Here is a 22,436-nt window from a genome sequence, read left to right as displayed (position 1 = left end):
CCGGCATGCTATCAGGATAGGTTGGTTTCCCGTTCTGGTTGCTTTATATTCTTCGCTGCAGTTTCAAAGATCCAAAAGTCTTGGCGCTGTTGTTGGAATGACCAGAACCCATCCAGGGTCACGCCACCACTCTTGCCTGCTTCTTTGGGGTATTCTTCCCCTCTGCTCCTCGCCCGACTTCCTCGATGCCTCTGGCCGGCAACACCTTCTGGCTTCCTCCCGAAAAAAGGATCTCACAGCCTACTTTCCCACTCACAACTGACTGGCTTGAAGCCCTCAGGCTTTGTTTCGCTCTAGTCCTTCTTCCCTTTTCATGACAGGTTGCTAGGTCCTCCCCAGCAGAGGACCGTAATCCATCCTTTCAAGTTTGTTGAACGCTCTTCATGCTCTGTTCAATCTTCTTCATTATGGTACTGTTGGTCCCAGACCATAGAGTAGTCACTATTACTCTCTCATCATTATTCTTCACAGTGTTTGCAATATATTGTTCTTCAAGTGGAATCTTAAATCTTGTACTGCAATAAAAAAAGTGGTTTGTTTTCATGAGGTCTCCATTGTTAGTGGAGCTTTCCTAAAGTCCACTACAGGAAAGACTTCATAAAACTATGCCCACGGTATATAGTTCCCCAACTCTTAGTATCATTCTGTGCTACTCATGGAACATTGGTAGAGTGGCAGAGCAGTCAGGCTCATCATAAGAGGAAGATGTGAGCTTTAATTAAGTACACTGAACCCAGTTAGTAAAGCAGATCAAAGAAACATCGGGGATAGAGAGGGGGAAATCAAGGGCACAGGTGTTTTAGCCCACATAAAAGAGTATTGGAAGTCACAGAGCCGCCATAACATTCACCCGTCCACCACCTCTTTAAAAAAACACAAGTCGCCCCGCGAGGGCTGAAGCCCGTGGGGGATCAATGGCGCTGGTGTTTTAGCCTGCAAGGTATTCGAGCATGTTGGGGTGAGAGCAGCTGCAAACCGGAATCATCTACTTTCCTAACGTGATAGAACACCAACACCACAAAGGTTTTTTTTGTCTGTACATTGGATTGAATCTGTTTATAAGTGATTTACAATCACTGGAGAACTGAGGCCTGTGGGATAAAATGCTGACAACGTGTGTTGGTGTGTGTGTGTGTGTGGGGGGGTGTGGCCAGCAGCCATGCAGTGAGGACTTGCCTTATACAGCTCCTGAGAGATCCTTCATGATCCGGTGGGAAAACCAGGCATATAAACGAATTAAGGGCTGCAAACGAGCATAATAGCTGCAGAGGTGATAAGGAACAACTTAGTAGGAGAACAGGAGCTGCGGGCATAAGATAAGGAGAGCTTTGCCCCAACACGATCGAGTTACTGAGTGAAAGCGAAAGCGTAATGGCGGCGGGCGCGACGATGGAGTGAGGAGGCGTGCAGATGGAATGAGGTTAAAGGCAAGAAATAGACTGCTGTGGGGAAAGGCTGGGAAACCCACCTCCTGCTGCTGACGCCTGCGAGGAACACTCGGCAACAAAGGCGGAGTACATCGAAGGTCCCCTGCAGGAGGGAAGAAGAAGCCAGAGGGAAGAAGGCGCAGAGCGAACCACTGTGGGAGCGATTGCCCTGTGAGGGATCGAAAGGAGGAAGCTGAGCCGTCGAGCTGCCAGCAAGTAAGCACTGCTGTAAAGAAAAGGCACTCCCGGTAGTACTTAAGGCCTACAAACACACGCAGGATGAGCAGGCCAGCAGCACTCGCGCATACAGGCACATAAGAGAGTGAGGGAAATTTAATAAACAATATAACGTAGGCTGAACCCCGTAAGAGGGACACCTGCTTAAAGCCATAAGAATGCTCTAAGGGGACGACCACAAGCGGGAAGACAAGACTAAAGGCACAGGGCCAGCCACAAGGAAGAAGGCAGCTGATGCAATCATCCTGACCCTGTGAAAATACAACAGGCACCTATAAAGACAGACAAAGGCGAGACAACGAGGACAAGGGCAGCCTTTGGACTGAGCACACTGCCAGTACAATAAAACAGGAGGGCACGAAGCCAAGCATTCAAAGTGGCTAACTTTCAAGTCCAGAAGGCAAGTAGGATTCTGGAACAAGGGAGGGGGCGTAGGCAAGGGAGACTAGGCTCAAGACTGCAAAGGAAAAAGCCCATAACCCAGCAGGGACAGACGCGTAATACTTCTCAATACACGCATTGCACGCTTGGCGTGCAAAGGACAACACACAGCAGTTTGGTAGTAAGTAATCCGAAGCCATTGCAACTGCATAGAACAAGAACACAGTGGGGAAACAACAGGCATTACAGCTGAGTAAGGCAGACTGCTAGTCGCGTACGGAAGACTTCACACAAGATGGCGTCCAAGACCAATAAGGGGAAAAGCAAGCAAACCACCATGGAGCCCTACACTAAAAGTCAAGATAGCCTGGAAAGAGAAAGGTGGTGAAGGCCACAAAAGCCACAATGATCACACAGGGGAGCGGTAAACAACAAATACTGGCTGTAAAAGCTGCGTTAAAGACGACAGAGTCCAAAATAGACGCAGCGATGATCGATGTGGGATTGTTGGGGCAAGACGTGCGCTCATTAGCAGAAAGAACTGGACAAATCGAAGAACAAGTAAAAGGACAACACCAAGGAGGTGACACAAGCAAATGCGGATGTCCGAATATTGCAGCAGAAGGTTAAACTACTGGAAGGTAGGGTGGATGACGTAGAAGGCTGGGCCTGCAGAAACAACATCAGGGACCTGGGATTGCCGGAAGGAATGGAGGGGGTAGACCCCACTAACTACATAGCGAATTTGCTCCTGCAGGAAATGGGACCCGAAAACCTCTCAAGGCTTTACGGTAGAGCAGGCACATCAATCCCTGACCAACAAGCCTCCACCTGGATCTCCTCCAAGTCCAATCATAGCTAGCTAGAACACTAATTACAAAGAAAAGATATTAACATTCTCAAGAACCGGAGGAACGATACAGAGCATCGGCTAAACTTGCAATCTACCCAGACTACACCTTTCAAGTTCAGAAACGAAGGGCCCAATTTGGCCCCACAAAAGAAAGATTGCAAAAGGCTGGCCCGAGTTACATGCTAATCTACCCGGCTCGACTGAAGATCTTACACAACGGCTGGGCGTTCTTGTTATGTTAACAGAATTTATTAGAGCGCACGTACGCCCAAGGGCATCATGGCACTGAATACATGAGGAATTATTTCTGAAATTGCGGTTTCTAAAAGAGAATTGTCTTCAGTTTCTGACTGAAAGCAAAGTGGTCTGTGATCTCCTGCAAGGAAAGAGTAAGGTCATTCCATGCTTTGGCGGCTGCCAACGAGCAGGCACGTCCCCTTTTACAGGCTAACCTGAAACGAAGCGCTGCCACCCGCAGTGTAGCTTGTGATCAGAGAGAGCAAGTGGGCATGTAGCGGACAAACTTGGCTGGCAGGAATTCCGCTCCACACGCCATAAAAGGCCTGGTGCACTATGAACATAGACTTGAACATAATCTGGTGAACGACAGTAAGCCAGTGCAGTAGAGGGGTCATATGAGCTCCAAAGGGGGGACGGAGAATAGATCTAGCCGCGGCATTCTGAAGTAACTTTAGGCGCCCATTCAAGTAACTGGGTTGTGCCAGATAAAATGAGTTACAATAGTCCAGTACACTTAGGAGCAGGGCAGCAACCACTGGAGCTTGACTATCTTGTAGGGATAAAAGGGAGGACCTTCCGAAGAACACAGAGCTTGAAATGGCTGGCTTTACAGACCGCAGTGATGAGCAGGTCACTCTGGATGCATGGCCAGAGTGGCAGAGATCCTCACACCAAGGTTCCAGACCGACAGAACCGGCGTGGGAAGGGGTCCCAAGGATGTAGGCCAGAAATCAGCCGTCCAGATCAGCTGAGGAAATGGAGATGTAAAGATGAATTTCTGAACTCTGACCTGGTGGGCAGAGGTTCAGAAGGCCAGCCTAGTTTCTTGGAACAGGGTAACCTTCTGGACAAGCCAGACCAATCAATGTAGCTATGGTGGCGGTCAAGACTAGGTCTCAGGAGGGGTGAGGGTGACTGAAAGATTTCAATGGGCACACAGAGTGTGTGTGTATATCTCAGAAACACATACATTTATTCCACGGCCTTTGAAATTCAACAAACAGTAATAAAATAACAAATACTATTAAACCAACGCAATCCTATCTATACACATATATACAAGACCAATAGGGTCCAAAGGACGAATGCACCAAATGGGTGCACAACCTAAACAGAGGAGGAAGCAGGCAGTGCAAATAGTCTTTAGACCCGTCTGTATCAAACACGACCCTAACTGAGAGGCAGTCCAATCCCTAAGATAAGGGGAGCCTAATGCACAAATGTACTTGCGAAGCTGGCGCACGCGGTAGTTCAAATGGGCAATGCAGGGTCTTTTGTAGAGGCTGTAGCAGCTCAGGAAGGTAGGTGAGGTGATGCAGATTAGGTTCCCACTATTCGAGGAGGGCCTCCACTTGAGGGCAGAGTCGATTCCAAGAGTTGGGAATAGTTCGCACTAGCAGTGGAAAGGAGTGTGGCCCTCAGGGGCCATTCTTGTGGAAAAATGGATGGATGTGCTAGGGGCCACGGTTAGGGTTGCGATTACTCACAGACCCCGGCGCTCTCCGGACCAAACTTCGGCAGTCGAGACCACTTCGGTTGCTGGTTTCTAATGCAGCAATCTCCCGGCTCTGCGGCTTTCAGCGACAAAGGGACAGTGGCGATTGCTCTATTCATGGTGGATGGATCAGGCCAGTTCCGCTGTAGCAGGCTTCAGGGCAGCGAGGAGCAGCTTGCCACAGGCCCACAAGATATTTGTAAAGAGCTAGTCAGCTCAAGATTGGACACCCCGAACCAACTGTGTTTACGAATTGCAGGCTTCGTAACAGCGGAAGGAGGAACTTTAAGAGGAATGGAAAAGGACACCATAAGGTGATCTGACCATATTACAGGAATAGGAGTAGCAGTATCAACATAGGAAAGAGGGGTAAAAATAAGATCTAACGTATTGCCACGTTGATGAGTAGGAGCATTAACCCCCTGAAGGATAGCCAAAGATATCTTCTTCGATAGCCCGCAGGAAGCACAAGACTGGATGGACAGCATGCAACTGGCAACACTGGAGAAGGACTGAAATGTAAACAAAGAGCAGATACAGTTGGAGATCGCTCCAGGCTCTGACAGGGTGGTGTTGAGTTTGAAGCTGGGGTTGAGTTCCCATCAATAAAGACACATGCTCAGACAGAGATGGGTTTTTGTTTTGGAGTCTGTTGTCTTTTTGTATGACGACAGCCTGATCGCAGATGGGGCTCTGCACAATGGTTGCATCTCAAATCAGTGATTTACTGAGCAGGAGTTTAGGCTGTAAGGACATCGTCTTCAGAGGGAGGGTGGTACAAGAATCTGCGATATCCTACCTCCCCCCTTTTAGTTCTACTTTAGGGTACTAGTAGGTACCCACCCAATGTGCACCAATCCTCTGGTCGGCAGGATAGGAAAGGAGGGAGTGGAAACGGGTTGGTCTGAGCATGCAAAGCATAGCTGGGTGGTTAGGGAAGGGCTAGTCAGGGATGGGGGAAAAAGTTAACTAGAGTTTGGGTAAGGCCCGTTACAGCTATAATATGTCCTGATAACTACAGTCACTAATCTATTGACAAGAGCTTAGCTTCGGCACTGAGACACAAAGGTTGGGCAGCGATAGAGCAGCATCCTCCATCACTACACACACACACACATCATGGCTGACAGTATCAGAGTGATGACCTGGGGTCTTAATTATGTAAAAAGGCATAGGATAATGACGTATCTGTGTAGGAACCCAATAGGAGCTGCACGGTTACAAGAAAAACATCTCACCAAGTCACGGCAAGACATGCTTGGGCAAAAATGGGGTGGCCAGGTAGTAGGATCCACATACTCAGTTTATGCTAGGGGTGGGGGGGTCCTCATATGGGTGGCTCCGTCCGTTCCACTGAAAATTTTGCAAACCAAAACAGATGATTGTAGAATGGCTCCGATACACGGTATACTCGAAAACAGAGATGTGTTATCAACACCTATGCCCCCAATCATGACGCTACAACCTTCTTTAGGTCATTATACACAAGGATAGGCCCTATAGAAGCAGTATCCTACTATGGGCTGGGGATTTTAATTGCATGTTGAACCCAACAATAGATAGATCTGATGACAAATACAAGAGAGCAGCCCCGCCGAAGAAAGTAGAGTACCCGACTCCAATCCTTTGAATTAATAGATATCTGGAGGACACTTCATCCAACTATGCAAGACTATTCTCACTACTCTGCTCCGCACAGTGTATACACAAGATTAGACTACGTCTTCACAGGGATAGAACACATGGGGGAATTCAGAGAGGCAGAATACAAGGCAAGGGTTTTGTCAGATCATGTCCCACTGGCTTTGAAATGGAAGGCAGCTTCACCTAGACTGTTTAAAGGGCATATACGCAAACATACAGAAGAATTCTTCACACTAAATAAGGACAGCTTGAAATTAGTAGGCACTGTATGGGAAGCCTTTAAAGTAGTGATAAGGGGAAAATCTGGAGGCATACACAAATTAATCACTAGAGAGTTATACAAAATGGAGGAAGAGCTGACGGATGTTGATAAAAGAAACAGCAGGGAAGAAGATGACCTACAAAAAGAAGTAGAGCTGAAACAGCATGCAATAGACTGGGTAAATTTAACTACATGAAATACATTGAAAAAAATACACACAGAAGTCGACAAACCTGGTAAACATTTATCATGGCTATATAAGAGTGATAGCAGAAAATCGCCAATATATTCAGTGCAGGACAGGGACGGTCTCCCTTATAACAGGCAAGCAAGTGTGAACAGGGCATTCTACAAATATTATAGAATGCTGTATGGAGATACCCGCACAGCGCAGCACATAGATCTGCAGGAAACATTTGACCTTATTCAATTGCCACAACTGGGTGCAGAGGCCGTAGAGTTATTAGAAGAATCTATAACAGCAGAGAAAGTCCTAGCCACAATTAGAACCCTCCCCTCAGGAAAAACACTGGGCATGGACGGACTACCAGGTGAATTCTATAAGGAGTTCGCAAGACAGCTTTGCACCGCCCATGCTGCAAATGTTCTTGGAAGAATCCGAAATTGAATTGTTCTCTGAAAGTCTTGAGGGAATCAGTAATAGTTCCTCTGCCCAAACCTCATAAATCGGGAGCAGACTGCGGCTCCTATCGCGATTGAATCAGGATAGTAAAATCCTTACAGCACTATTAACGAACAAGCTGAGGAGGGTAATAACTGACTTGATACACCAGGACCAAACGGGATATGTGCCCGGAAGAACATCGCATGGAATCTAAGATGGTTGCATCCTGTAATAGACAGTACCAAGGCATGGAACCATCACTGTGCGGTTGCCTCACTAGATGCGGCAAAGGCATTTGATACCGTCCATTGGGACTGGCTTTAGGCAACATTGAATGCATTTGGCTTAGGAGTACATTAGATGGGTGAAACCGATATATACTAACCCCATGGCTAGGGTAAGAACAGACACAATTTTCTCTGACAAAATGGAATTAAAGAAGGGCACTAGACAAGGATGCCTCCTGTTCCCAACACTTTTTATTCTGGCTATAGAGCCTATTGCTGTATTCCTGAGGAGTGAATACCAGGAGGCGCACATCAGAATATATGGTATACATCACGTAGTGTCCATGTATGCTGATGACATGCTGTTGTACATACAACACCCAGAGGTAAACCTGCAACATATTCAATGTGCTGGACAACTTCAGCACGCTGTCAGGGATCACGATTAGCAGAGAGAAATCTTGCCTATCCTACATGCTAAGCTCACTGGTAGTAGAGATAGGGAACTACCTGCCATGGTGCTTAAGGAGAATAAAAACACACTCCTGTATCTGGAGTTAGACATCTATAATAAACCAGAGCAGGAACACCCGCACAACACCCAAAGGGCATTAGAGGGCATCATAAACTCCATGAAATTCTGGGCTAAACTGCCGTTAGCAGTAATGGGAAGAGCAGCACTCTTAAAAAAAATGATAGCATTACCCAGACTGCAACATTGTTTTGGGAACATTCCCTATAATATTCCCAAACTCTTTTTGCCAACCTAGACAAAGAGTGCAGGAATTTTCTGTTGCACAAAGGTAGGCATAGAGTGGCGTTAGGTACTCTCCAGAGGACTTCTCAAAGGGGAGGGTTAAGAATACAGCAGTTTGAGTTGCACTACCTTGCATGTCAGCTCCAGTATGTATTAGGCTGGCTAGCAGAGGACCCAACGATAGACACGACCCTCAAGAACACATGCGGGACAACACCTTTTATACCAAACTATTATAAACACAGTTAAGAGTAGATGGCCAGCAATAGGGAGATATATGGTCAGACTGGAAGCGGTCGAAACGATAATAAACATATCAGAGGGAGGGCATGCTATATCAAGAGCATATGAAGTGCTACTTGAAATTCATTCAGAGACGGAATTAAGAATCGGTCGAAGTGGGAGGCAGACTTGGCTAGACCATTCACAGATGCAGAGTGGCTAAAGGTACTACAATATCACAAGTGTGTTTCCAGAAATGCACGGCTTCAGCTTTTACAATTAAATGTAACGCACAGGGCCTATTTAACACCGCAAATAAGAGAAGAATTTTAAGGAGCAGGCAGACAAGTGCTATACATGTTTTGGGGCTTCCCATCTATAGGGATGTTTTGGGAGGATATTGCCCTTAAAATGTTTAGACGGGGAGGTGCAGCTAAATGTATAATCCCTGGCAGCGTGTATGCTGGGACTCTACCCACGGGGTAAGACTGGAAAGACTGTAGCAAACTTAAAGACCCTGCCTATGTGTTGGCTAAGCGTCGAATAGCCATGAACTGGAAATCAGCAACAAGCCCATGGGTGGAGATGTGGTGGAGAGACCTGCAAAAATGGGCATTGGCAGCAGAGACAGTGGTATGGAAATAGACAGCCAGTAAGCACCAGCTTTATTGCAATGGAACAAACTCATACAAACTATATTCAAAGCGTGGAATGCTAGAGAAGGGCATCAGGAAGTGGTGGAAAGGACACATCATCAGTAAGAAGAGTAGGTATATAGATGTACGAGTTACGGGATGTACAGACAAGGTATTTTGTAAAGGCCAGTTGGGATAGGGGTGGAGGGGAGTTGGAGGGCTGGAATGTTATTAACTACAGTTGGTTTATGTGATAGCTGATGAAGAAGAGCACCATGAAGCATAGTAACTGTATAATTGTGCTGTTATCGAAGGTTCACTGACAGAATTGTAGTGCATGGCAAACTGTATGACTGATTGAATAAGAAATAAAAACAAATAAAAAAAAAGTGCGTTGGTGTGTGTTTTTCTTTTTCTTTAATTGATGTATAGGACTGTTCTAGCCATCTATTTAAATCGCCAGTTTGCTTTCCTGTTGTTGTACATTTACTAAATGTAATGAACACTAATTGAAATACCAAGAGCCAAAGAAATAAAAAAGCAGAACGAGTGGAGTAGGTGAGAATGGGGGTGCTTAGGACTAAGTGTGCCCCTTAAACTGTCGGGCGTTCCTCCCCTACACGTTAATCCACATCAGTGCATTTGTGAGCCCAAGAGCAGAGAGGAACATTGTTTGAGCATAGGAAATTCAGAGCTCCTTTAATTTTCACCTGTGGACTGTGGTACGAGACTGACCGCCTCGTCCTTTCTGGATAGTGCCAGCTCGTTTTTATGCTTTTGGAGCTGAATAAATATCAGTTGAAATTTACATTTCAGGTGTTTAAAAGCGAGAACGGTCATTTCTTAATTCAACTACAGAGTGTGTATTTTAATATTTCCTTCCTTTTTTTAGCAGTTTTTAGCGTTTGTGGTAATAATGTGATTTTATGTGCATGTTTGCATGAATTTTCTGTTCTTTTAAAAACATAACTGGTCAACTGGTATTAAAAGAGTGGTAATTGTCATCAATTGACTTCTATAAGTGAATCTTCTTCTCTATTTCAAGTGCATATTTGCCCGGCACAAGATAGCAAAAAGGAAAGCTGCCCAGTCCATTTCACCAAAGGAGGGGGTGGGGCAAAAAGTTATTTAAGTTGTTCGAACCCATTAGGGATGTTAACACTCTTATAACTGAAATTAAAGACTTATTGCATGATATTGAAGGACCAAATGTTAATAGTAAAACAGCCTTAGGTAGCCGAAAAGCTGCAGCAGTGTCAAATTGCATGTCTGTAATAGAGGACATTGAAATTCTCTCAGAGTGTAGCCCTGTTTTTAAAACCAATAATGGCGCCCAACCTATATAGGCACCAAGAGAAGCAAAAAGATCCAATGGACAATTGAGAGAATGGGAAATTCGATGATCAGGAAGGGGGGCGTAATTTCGCCCTACAAGCTTCAACTAGCATAGTCAAAGGGGCACAGATTGTTGAATTAGATGATGCCTCAGACCAAATATCACTAGATTACCATGCTAAAGAATCTAATGCCCAAGACAGCCAAAGACCTCATCTGATTGAATTACCGGAACAAGATCAGGGGGGAATGAAGGCTATTCCAGGCTTGGGACCACAGCCCACCATTGTAGTGTGTGAGGGCAGGACGCAAATTATTGTTGCAACTTGTAATAGGTATCAGGTCTTGGGGGGGTGAGCAATTACTAGGTTGATATATTTGCCACCAAAATTACCTAAGAGAATTTGTACAAATACCCACAAGAGAAGAAAGGGCAGTTCAGGGGCAAGTGAAAAATAACTGATTCAGAAAGGGTACTCAGACTGACATTACAGCCGAGTCCAGTGAAGACCAGCTGGGATTAGGAAGAGACACTCTGCGGGCACTTTGTGGAGGTCTCCAAATCCTGACAACTACATGTGGGCTGCTGGAAAAGGCAGTTAAGGAAAGTCTTCAGTTTCTTGGGACTAAACTAGCAGGTATCAAGGTTGTCGAGGGCCTTTGTAACTAACAGTGCTGAACCCCGTAACTGCTACAGCAAAGTATCAAATAGCAGACCCAAGACCCAGAATAAACTAAAAGATGACTTAGCCCCTACAATGTTAATTGCTACCCACAGACCCTAAAACGCAACCATGCGTCTAACCTAACGAATGTCAGGAATAGAAGAGAACAAACGAGCTCTATCTTTCTACTTAATAAAGATCGGAAAGTACACATCTAAACGCACCAAACATCCATCCACATATGATAAGCTCCCCTAATTCTAACCCCCTGGGTTATAGAACATGGGGTATCAGAGGGCCTGTGAATGATTACCATATGCCCAATTGTAATCAGTCAAGTGGTCATCCCTCCTCAGGGGTGCGCCAGAATAATTCTTCCGTAACGCTATACATTGTATCAAGAACACAAAGTGGCTAATATGATACCCAAGAGTCCCTGATCAATAAGTGTATTTACTATTTCAGGGACATAAGAGGGTGTACATCTATTGTTAGGAGTGACATAATAAAATGTGTGAGACAGAGAATGCCCAACACAGTAGCGATGACATGATTGTGGTCTTTTTAAATAGTGATCACTTAGTGGAGGGACTACCAACTATTGAGCTTCGGGTGTAATCCCCCCCACCCCGCTGGTCTAGAATAACAATCAGGCCGATCCTCTCTCTATCCCACTCACTATCCCTCTCTCTTGGACCGACCACTCTTCTCTCCACACACCTGACGCTCTCCTCTCCTCCTGCAGCAACACATCCGGCATTGCCACTCGGCTTCAAAGTCACCAGACCAATGATAAAAGTGACAGTGGCTGCCTTTGCCTCCACCTACTCTCCTCCTCCCATTCCTGCGGTTGACTCCCACCCTGACACTGCCCTCACCCTGCCATGAGGATCCGACTAAGCGTTCCAAAAACTGCAAATCGGTACGACTCCGATCTGGCTGCCCTTAAACGCAAATGTAGGGCAGCTTAGAGGAAATGGACCTCACCGGCCAGACCATCTGACAAACTGGCCTGCAGCCTCCTGCAAAGACAATACCGACTCTGCATCCGCTCCAAGAAAAGAGTCTTTATTCAAGCCCGCTTCTCTGCAGCGTCAATCTACACAGCCAAACCTGTCAAAGTCTGCAAGGAACTGGCCAATCCTGCAGCAGCCACTTCTTCGGTCACACCCACCACACACATTTGCTCGGTCCGGGCTGCACACTTCATCACAAAAACCCTCTCTTCCACTCCACAGCATACAGCAACACCAGAGCCTCCCATCCCCCCCCACCTCCTCTTACCCTCTCCTCTCCCTCACCCGTCACACCCGATTAGGTCACCAGACAAGTCCGGTCTATGAAGACTTCATCCAATCAGGTGGACCCCTGCTCCTCTAAAACCATTAAGGACAATATTGACTCCCTCGCCCCAGGGTTGGCTGATCTCTGCAATCTCTTCTTCTCCACTGGAGTTTTCCCAACTACCCTAAAGCAATCCCTTGTGCACCACTGCTCAAGAAACCCTCTGCCGACCCCTCCATTTCGGCAAACTAGCACCCTATCTCCATCACTCCTTTCTTGGGCAAACTCCTGGAGAAGCTGGCGATTACTCAGCTGACCCTCCACACAATCTATTGGTTGCTTCCACGACCATCAGTCTGGCTTTAGAGCATCCGGAGGCACGGAAACTGCTCTTTTGAAAACCTGTGAATACCTGCTCTCAAACCTTGACACCAACTCTCCCTCTGTCCTCATTCTCCTTGACCTCTCCTCTGCCTTGGACATGGTTAACTATAACATCCTGATGGCACATCTGCGTGACACCCTGGGAATCACAGGTCTGGCTTGGCATGGTTAATCTCCATTCTCTCCGACCGGCCATCCCAGATGGAACTGAGCCTTTCGCTTGACTATTGCCGTCTCATGTGGCGTTCCCCAGGGATCTACCTCTCCCCCTGGTTCTTCAACACCTATATGGGTGCCTTGGCATGTGTGATTGCCACTTTCACCTCTAACTTCCAGTGTTACGCGGATGACACACAACTATCCTTCAGGCTACCTTCTGCTGCTGCCTCCTCATCCTCCTCGCACATATCCGACTGACTGTCCGCTATTCATTCATGGTGTGCTGAAAACGACCTCTGCCTCAACGCCAGTAAGACAGATTGTTCGCATTGTAACCCCTGCTACTGCTTTTCCACTTTCACTCTGGCCAGCCTCCCTTGGCCCTGCGAGGCAAAAAAATAAAACCTTGGGGTCATCTTCAACTCCACTCTCTCCTCCTCCCACATCTCTGACATCTTAAAAAGTCTATCAGCTACACCTCCTCAGAGGTACACTACCTTTTCTCACTTTCCCCCAGAGGCTCACTGTCTCCAGAGCCTTGGTTCACTCTAGGCTGGACTATGGCAACAGTCTCTTCCTCAAACCCCCTTCTTCGACCCTGCGCCCTCTGCAACTCAACTGGAACAGAACCGCAAGACTTATCCTTGGTCCCAAGCCCAGGGACCACATCTCTCCAGCGCCGAAATCCCTTCACTGGCTCCCCGTGGCTGCCAGGATTAAATTCAAGACCCTCTGCATTGTCCATAAGGCTTTCTGGAACCTGGGAACTACCTACCTTCAACGCTGCCTACCTTAATACTGTCCCCTCACAAGCCCTCCGCTGTTCTACCTCCAACCTTCTGCGAGTGAACCGGTTCTCCAAGCAAAGATTTGGAGGGAGATCATTATCCTCAGCAGATGCCTCCCTCTGGAATAGCCTCCCTGCCGCCCACCATTTTGAGCCTGGCCTTCTTAAGTTCCGGAAACTCCTCAAGACCTTCCTCTTCCTTCGCTCTCACTGTACCCTGCTAACCCAGCTCTCTCCATATCTCCCTCCTCTTCCCTAGAGCTAGCTGACTGGTGTACCTCAGAGTCTCACCGGTCCCAGGCCCCCCCGCCAGTCCTCTCTTGCACTTGCCTCAGGGCCCCATGCGCACCCACCTTCACGGCACTCAGAAACAGCCCAAGCTCTCTCTGCACTTACTCCAGTCCCCATCGACTGGGTGCACTTGACCTCAGCCCTGCCCCCATTACCATCTATGCACTTACACGTTCCAAATGCGACGTGCCCGAAGATAGTCTGTCTGTTCTCCTCTGTCTTCCCCCGCTTTTGCACTGGTAAAACTGCAGAATCGCCATCGGGCCCATTTGCTGTGTCTCAAATGTTAAATTTATTTTTACGCACTTCCTCTGCCTGTGCAAACTATTATCATCTCAGAATTTCAAGGACTCTGAGCGACTGTTTTGCCCTTTGTCCCCACCCTCCTTGAGCGCTTTGAAACACTTCCTGTGTATAGGCGCTATATAAATAAACAATACAAAACAAATACCGGATATCGCCAACATGGAACACAGAACCACTAGAATTGAAGTTTCACCCAGGGAAACTAACATCATACCACAGATGGGTGAAGACCAGGCAGTTCGGTATCTGCCTGGATGAAGTAGATACAAATGCAATAGAATTAAGGGTTGCCCCATTATTCTTGTTGGCGATTTCAACTTGCAAATTGAACCTCAACCTGATATGGAGGGGGTCTGGGATGACCAGAATGAGATATGGGATATCCCCCTGCTAAATTATGTAATACCAAAGATAGTACACTCGCTGGCACTCGATTGTGCTGGTTTGTTCTTTGGTATGGACTGAAGAGCTTGCAATGGGTGATTCATGAAAGATCAACCTGCAAAATATAGCTACCAAGAGAACAACTGTACCTCGCATATTGATTACATCTTCCTATCAATTAAGATATGGAACTATGCGCAGGATTTTGAGGCATTGGGAGAATTGGGCAGTGACCATAGACCATTGTCCTTAATATTAATGTCTATGGATATGCAGGGGAGGGATCACCATTCCAACCCTAGTATTTCAGTCCAGAACCAAGTGCAATCAAGAACAGAGTTCCAAAAGACAGAGCCCATAAGAATGAATGAGTGGAAAAAGGCTCCACTCATTCAGGATATAAAGAAAAAGGTCCAGAAATCCACCAAAAAGGTGCGGGGGGACTCACTAGGAGAGGGGGATGAAGCATAAAAATGGTAAATCTCCCTACTACCCATCGTCTCAAAGGGAAGGGGTTTAGGGACTTCCTCTGTGGAACCGGGGTCCTTTTCCCTCAGTGCAAAGTCTCCCTCTGTGGTCCCATTTACCACCACCCCTAGGAGGATTATTGTGTGGTGTGCTCAGTTCCATGTGATAAGGTCGCCGTGAAAAAGTTGACTTTTCTTTCCCCAAATGTTCTAGGAGGGGTTTAATTATATATTATTACCTCCAATCCTAGAATATTTGGAGAAAGCGTTGATTGTCTGGTGGGGGCATTTTTTAGGGCAATGTCGCTACTTGGCGGCCATTTCCACAGCAACATTATCACTGGATACTGCAGGCTCACTTCCCAAGCCTCACAAGGAAAGGCTCCCCCCCCAGGAGAAGTGACTGAACCCTGTGATTCATCACAAAGGTTTAGGAAACAAAGGGACATATTCCCAAAGCTATCCTGTTATCCTATGGAAGACGGACTGGAGTGTGGGGGGGTGGAGAGAGGACAGATGCTTTGCATTTACTTACCACCCCCCCACCCCTCACACCCCTGACTCCGATTTTCCCAGATTACTTGATGGCTCGCCTGGGGGTTAGGAAGGGTGGGTTCGGTGGGAGTCACTCAAAGTTGAATTTCCTGCCGTTAGTTGCAGCCAGAGGTGCCCAGGAGTGGCGGGTGCAAGGATTCTTCCGGTCAGGTACAGATGCAAACTTTGATGAGGAAGAAATGCAGGATTCACCGGTGCAGGCCTCTTTAGGACACTTCACAGGATGGGGAGGGGGGGAGGCAAGCTCCAGCGTCGGTCTCCGCACACAGGCGACTATAAGTGTCCTTCCAGTCACAGAAGCTTCTCTAGGTCAGGATCCCTCGATAATGGATTGCCATGGAACGGCGACAGCTCTGGCGAGGTAGCCCACAAGAGAGCTGATCAGTTCAAAGGACGGTCCTGGAAAACCTCCGATGGTTCAGGACGGCGGGCTCGTCGAGAAGGCGTGACTGGTTGGTCCCACCAGTCCAAGGTTTAAAGCACTGCTCAGGAAATTCGGAGATCAGGTAGGCCAACAGGGATTCACTGGGACAGACACAGAAACGATTGCTGGGCCTCTTCGGGAGTCTTCTTCGGATCTACAATCGGCTGTTATTCTACAAGGGATTCTTGGCTCCATGGAGGAGTCCTCTTATCCAGAATCCAGGCTGGAAGCAAGACCACCAATGTTAAGGATCTGCACCATGCAAACTGCCAGTAGTTGTCCAATCAGGGACCACTACTGGTTTCACTCCTGCCTCACACTTAGACTCTCAGGCACCAGGAGGTGGATGGGACCATACAGTCGGACCAGCTTTCTGGGCCAAGCACATACAAAGGCATCAATAGCCCACAAAAGCAGCTGCTTTCCCAGGCAAGTGCATGACCTTCTATGGTATTTCCTGATCTGGCAAGGCAGAAAGAAGGCCAAACAACAATATGGACAAAGAACAAGCAAAGATCTTGGGGCGTGGCCATTTTAGGGCACTAGCCACATTCAGTTAGCAAAATTCAGTAGCCATATGCGGTAACTGCAAATGTACACCATGGAAATAACGCGAAGGAAGTAGAAATTTAATTGCTACTACCACCTGGTCTTTAGGCACATAAAAAGTAAACAAAATGACCAAGTGTAAAAGACGTGGGTGATACAAAAGTATCCTCACTGCACTGCATTGTAAGATGCAGCGTGCACTGCTAAAAGGTTACCAAAAACATAAAAATACCAAAAGGGAAACAGTTTCCCAGTACTGATAATCTGGAGGATCAGTTTCCCCATAACAAAATGAGCAAAAGGCCAGGGAGGGGAAACAAAAGTCTTCACCTCCCTGAAAAATGTCAGGACAGGTTCAAAAGCAAGGAGTTGGGGGTCCATAAGAATATGCAGGGAAAATTGCTAAAAGTGAAATCCTTCCTAACAATTAGGACACGTTGTTAGAAGAGTATCATCTTTTGCTATGGGCATGAGTGAATCAATGCACACAACAGCTATCGGTCTACCTTTCTCAAATAATAGATGTAATTGTGGATACATCTGATAAACAGCTGTGTTTGATGGCAGACAGTTTCAATAGTAATTACAGTTTCTAATTGTTTTACAGAGAGAATTTCCAAACTATGCCCCAATGATCATATTTGGAAACCGCTCCTAAAAAGGATGCCTGCTCCTAGCACACTCAAAAATCAATTGGTGTTTTCAGCCAATTTGTACTTGTATTAGAGATTATGCTTAAAGAAGATTGAGGCTGCAACTAAGCCACTTTGCCAGTGCTCCGTTTGAATGTTATGATTCATTTGTGTGTGGGGTAATGGAATACGTTTGCTGTTATAGGTTTGAATCGTAGCCACCACCTTGTGTTGATCACTTTCATATTGTGGATATGTAGGGATCTGCAGGCATTGAGCAAGGTGGAGAAGGGGGCAGCCAGAAAGAAAGGTTGTATGCATTAATAATAATGGAAACATAAGCACACAGGTTCACAGGTAACAAAGGGCTTGTTTTTGGTACAGGGAAGGCAAATTGGAGCTGAAGTTAATCTTTAATCAATTACTTAATATCCAGTGACTTACAAAATGTTTGGGGGCCAAACACGAGACAAATGCTAGTATGCGTAAACATAGTCAGCATACCTCTTTCTCAGAATATAATGAGCGTGCCACTATGTCCAGAAGCTTACGTGTCTCCGCTTGGAACTCATGCTTGGAAGAAGACCCTTAAGAAAAAGAAAGAATGAACAGTTATAAAGAGGTGAAACAATAATGCAAGTTGGTGCCAAAGGAGTATAATTACAAAACTGATCACTTCAATGGTCACAAACATTTTACAAAACATATGACAACAATCCACAGGAGCTCATATCTACCACACGACTTTTCTAAATCACTCTTTCTTGATACTGAAATCGCAAAAAAGGGGATTCACTCTCGTGAATGCCAAAGAGTAACACCAAACCAGCCAATGTACATGATGGCAACACACAATGTTTGTTCTAGAATGGAATACTTCCTTGTTCAGCTGTTATCGGGAGCGGACACCAAGCCAAAATACTTTCTTTCTGACCTAGCATCTTACCTTGCACAGTCTCAGAGTCACTGATTAGGTTGTGCAGTGGCTCCTCTTCCTTGCTCTCAGCAGTCTGGGTGCTGTATGAACACCCTTGCTGTATTCCCATAGAAGCCAGGCTGTGCCTTCCAATGCCAGAAAATGGGTACCTCACTGCTTGTGGATGTTGTTGCAATACTCCTGAATCAAAAGCAAGAACATGGAAAACAGCATTAACATGAGTTTTGTACCATACCACACATTTGTTATAGTGTCTTCAATTTACCAATGCAAGAGGATTGTCAAAATAAATAGGGGAGAGAAGCATGTGAAAGCAATCTGGTACCATTCCTGCGGTACAAAAAAGGACCACAAATGTCCTCCATGAAGGATTACACAGCATGAAAGGACTGTCCGACGTTTGCAATTCACATCCTAAACTTGCACAAGTCACCTTGACAATACTACGCAGAACCCAGTCCTGGAAAAGGAGACAGCAGTGTCCTTGCAGAGCACCTATAACAATTACTGTTGGCCTGTGCAAAGAAAGATTTTCTTTTTGTCGATTTTCTCCCATTGGGTTCTATAGGACACCATTTCTTTTTGCTTGTTTTGACTGTTTGGCCTGACTTTTTGGAGGCAATTAAAGCCGCCTGCGTTCTTTCCCTTGCTTTGTGCTCATTTCTATGAGCAAACTGATCAGTCAATAAGACCATCAGTACCGAGAAACTATGACTATGGAGTTCTTGTATTTTTAAAACTTCATACATCACCCTAAAGTTAAGTGTGGATAGGATACTTTGTATCCTTATAACTTTGTTTTGTGGCATTTTGGTTACCCGTAGATCTTGTGTGTTTATAGAGTGCCGAAGGCCAAGAGGTATCTGAGCTCGGGACACGTTAGATCTACTGTAAGTCATTGTTAAAAAGGTAGGTTGTCAGTTTGCATCTGAAATCAAAGATCCATCTCTCCGTATCGCTTACATCTAGTGCTTACTATGGATGATGATTGAGCAGATCTGAATGTACGAAGTGCAATTTGCGTTGCAAGTATTTTGAACCTATCTAATGGAATGCCTTGACCACAAGGGTAAGTGCCTTGAATTTATTTTTAGCCAGGATCGGTAACCAGTGTAACTTCCTCAGAATAGGAGATATATATTCTACATGATGCATCGGTTACCATTCTGGCAGTCATATTTTGAATTGCCTAAACATGGCTAAATGCATATTGGAGGTGTGCCTAGTAAGAGTGCATTTCCATAGGCAATCCTCGAACTAATGACTGCTCGAGCATTAGCTGCTGCATGCCGTTCCAAAATGAAGGCCCCGATTTCCTTTAGAGCTAATTTTTATTGACATGTTGGTTTGTGGATAGAAGTGAGTCCAAATGGACTTTATCTAGAGATATGTTCTCTTTGGTGTTCCGTGATGCAGAGCCTAAAGATGTAGTCAAGTTGGTATTCACTTTTGAGGTCTGTCAGAGGTCAGATGAAAGATCAGCTTTGCATCACCTACACAGTTCTGAAAACGAATGTTTGTTTAATATAAACAAATCATGCAGTGGTTTTAAGTATACATTAAAGAACAGTGGAGTCCACAGTCAATGCTCAGTTCTTCCGATTCATATGCATCAAGGTTCACTTTAGCAGTACGTTCTGTTAAGAATGAGCAGATCCATTTAGAACCATCATCTGAGGTTTTTGCTAAATATTTCAACCTAGTCATGAGGTAGGTATGGTCCAGGGTATCAAATGTTGCCAACAGATTCAATAACATGAGCAGTGCCATTGAACCCTGCTAGTAAAATTTCTCTTTTAGGCAACTTTTCCTCCATATTCTATCGACCTCCCCAAACGTTTTGCTTTTGTTTTACATCTTGGCCCAACTTTTTGCAGAAAGTGAAGCCTTCAGCTCCCCTGGTCTTTTTGCTCAATTGTCATGGGGAACCCGACTAGTCCTTAGACTGTCAGTACTGGGAAACTAGGTTTCCTAGGTTTCATTTTTGTCTTTTTACTTATCTGTTTTGGGTAACTTTTTCATATTGCACAAAAGATCTTTCAATACAGTGCAATAGGGATGCTGACGTTAAAGGGATTTTTGATTGCTTTTATATGTGCCCAAGGACAAGCTATCATTTTTTGTATATTTTTATTTAGCTCATCTGCGTTTACCCTGTTTGGCTACTATCTGTGGCTAGTGTCATAAAATGGCTGTGCCACGAGGTTTTTTCGCTTGTTCTTTGGCCATTTTGTTCTTTGCCCTTCCTACCTTCTCAGGTTAGGAATTCCTTTTATGGTCATGCATTTACCAGGGACGTCATTTCACCAAATTGCCAGGGGTAGCGGAAGTGACATCGGAGGACCCTTCACCCCCTGATGACATCACAGGAAGTGATATCATTTGACCTCACCCCGAAGTGATATCGCAGGAAGCGATGGAACACGACCTTTCACCCGTTGACAAAACAGGAAGTGGCATCACATAGCATCGTACACTATGAAAAATATGATTACGATATCACTATAACATGATGTGCATTTCATACATGAATTGATCGCCATATGTATCATCAAGATCAGTGTGTATAGGCCCATATTACCAAATTACTGTGAATGCAAGCAGATTTCCATGACCAAATGATAATGATGTGTTTATTATATAGTACTTACGCTTATGCGCTTTATATAGAAAAAATATACACCCAATATTACCCAACCATTGTTGGTACTCATTTGTCGACCTCAGAAGGATGAAAGGCTGAGTTGAGGCGTTTAAGAAAAGACTAAATCAGTGATTCAACCCCTGAAGTGTGCCTGAAATAAACCTTTAATGAGTCTAGCAATTATTGTATAGAATTCCAGAAAGACACATTATTTGGTATTCCTATTCTTTCTTTTTTAGGGTCAGTGCTGAAAGTGTTAGACTTGTGGTATTCCTGTTCTCATTTTTCTTGCTTTTTTAAAGGGGCCTAAGCAAGAAAGCCAGCCACTCCAGAAGTAAAGAGCAACATGGTGCTGGCCACAGCCCAGGAGCTTGCATTACAAAAAAATGTTTTTAAAAATTTTTTTTTTTTTTTTTTTTAGAGGTTGCAAGGAGACCACTGAGGTCGCAAGGGAGACCCAGGTCGCATTTGCAACCTCTGGCGACCCCTAAATGACGTCCCTGGCATTTAACTGGAAAAGCTGCTGTTTTCACTGGCTAGTTCATGACGTGTGTATGGGCTCAGGAAGTGGGCTGTGACTGTCTGGTCCCAATCCACATACTGGTGCCGGTAGGTGTAGTGTGCATGCATGAGTCAGCCCCACAGTGGTCACATATTGGACCACTGCTGAGTCGTGCAGAGCCTTGCTTTCGGAGGGTTGGGTTTAATCACTCACCTGAATTTACCATGAGAAAGTGTCCTGCCGGGGGCGTGGCCAGCCGAGGATGCCGTAGGATGCCTCCTTGTTGAGCTCCCGGTTCCCAATCCCTTCTCGAACCCCTAATGCCCCTAAAATTAAACATGCGGGCCATCAAATCCTACTGATGGACGTTTAAGCCACTGCTCACAAAGTTATTCAAACTTTTCAGCGCGGATCTCTCCCGCAACCAAGATGGCGGACGGAACGGAGCTCCAGCAACAATGGACCAGTAATTGAGCGGCGATCAAGATATAACCTACAGATTTCGCCAAGTGATCCGATGGCTGTGCGGAGACGACGGCAGTAGAACGCTCTATAAAAACACAACTTGAACGGAATTCGGGGCCGACGGAGCTGCACTTTGACAGCCTGTCCCCTCCCCCCATCCAATGCCTCGAGACCTGCCGGAGTGTAATGATGACATGGCGGAGGGGGCCCACAGAGTCTTGCAGAGGTACTTGGCAGCCGGGAACGTTTGTCCTGCAGTGAAGGTGAGGAGGAGTGTGATGATGTGTCAGACCGGCATAGCCCTGAATGCGGAGGCTACAGAGCATTAACACGCGGCCAGACCACTGAGGGTTCCCGGACCGCACTCCGAAACGGATCCACGAAGGGGGAGGAGGAGCCGCAATAGCCCCCGGGGCTGCTAAGGCCCGTAGAAGGGAAGCCCGCTCTAACTCTCCCGCAGAGGAGAAACATTACAGACAAAGGTTGATTTGGGAAAACCCTGTCGAAAAGTGCTTTGTGCCCCAGCTTTACATTTATTAAGCGGACAGAGTGCCCACTAAGCCTCCGACACCCTGCAGGACCGCGGCCGAAATTGCGGCGCCCTCCTTATGGGCTAACGACAGACCTGGGGAGCACACCTGACTAGGGGAGAAGTGGTCTG

At 46.1% G+C, this 22,436-nt stretch overlaps 1 protein-coding gene across 2 annotated transcripts in view; it reads right to left on the bottom strand.

The window, feature by feature from the left end:
• Window positions 1–22,436, bottom strand: part of TRAP1 (TNF receptor associated protein 1) — a 666,365-nt gene that overhangs the window by 606,758 nt on the left and 37,171 nt on the right. For both annotated transcript variants that reach the window (XM_069646853.1, XM_069646854.1), the window contains 2 exons: window positions 18,174–18,344; window positions 17,732–17,814 (listed from right to left, as the gene is read on the bottom strand). In XM_069646853.1, the coding sequence (XP_069502954.1) occupies window positions 17,732–17,814; window positions 18,174–18,344 (254 nt within the window). The remainder of the gene's footprint in view (window positions 1–17,731; window positions 17,815–18,173; window positions 18,345–22,436) is intronic.

The sequence above is a fragment of the Ambystoma mexicanum genome, chromosome 2q (assembly GCF_040938575.1).
Source record: "Ambystoma mexicanum isolate Mex_15411 chromosome 2q, UKY_AmexF1_1, whole genome shotgun sequence".
Lineage (NCBI taxonomy): Eukaryota > Metazoa > Chordata > Amphibia > Caudata > Ambystomatidae > Ambystoma > Ambystoma mexicanum.
The sequence above is the reverse complement of the archived record's forward strand: the minus strand, read 5'-3'. Positions and strand labels throughout refer to the sequence as shown.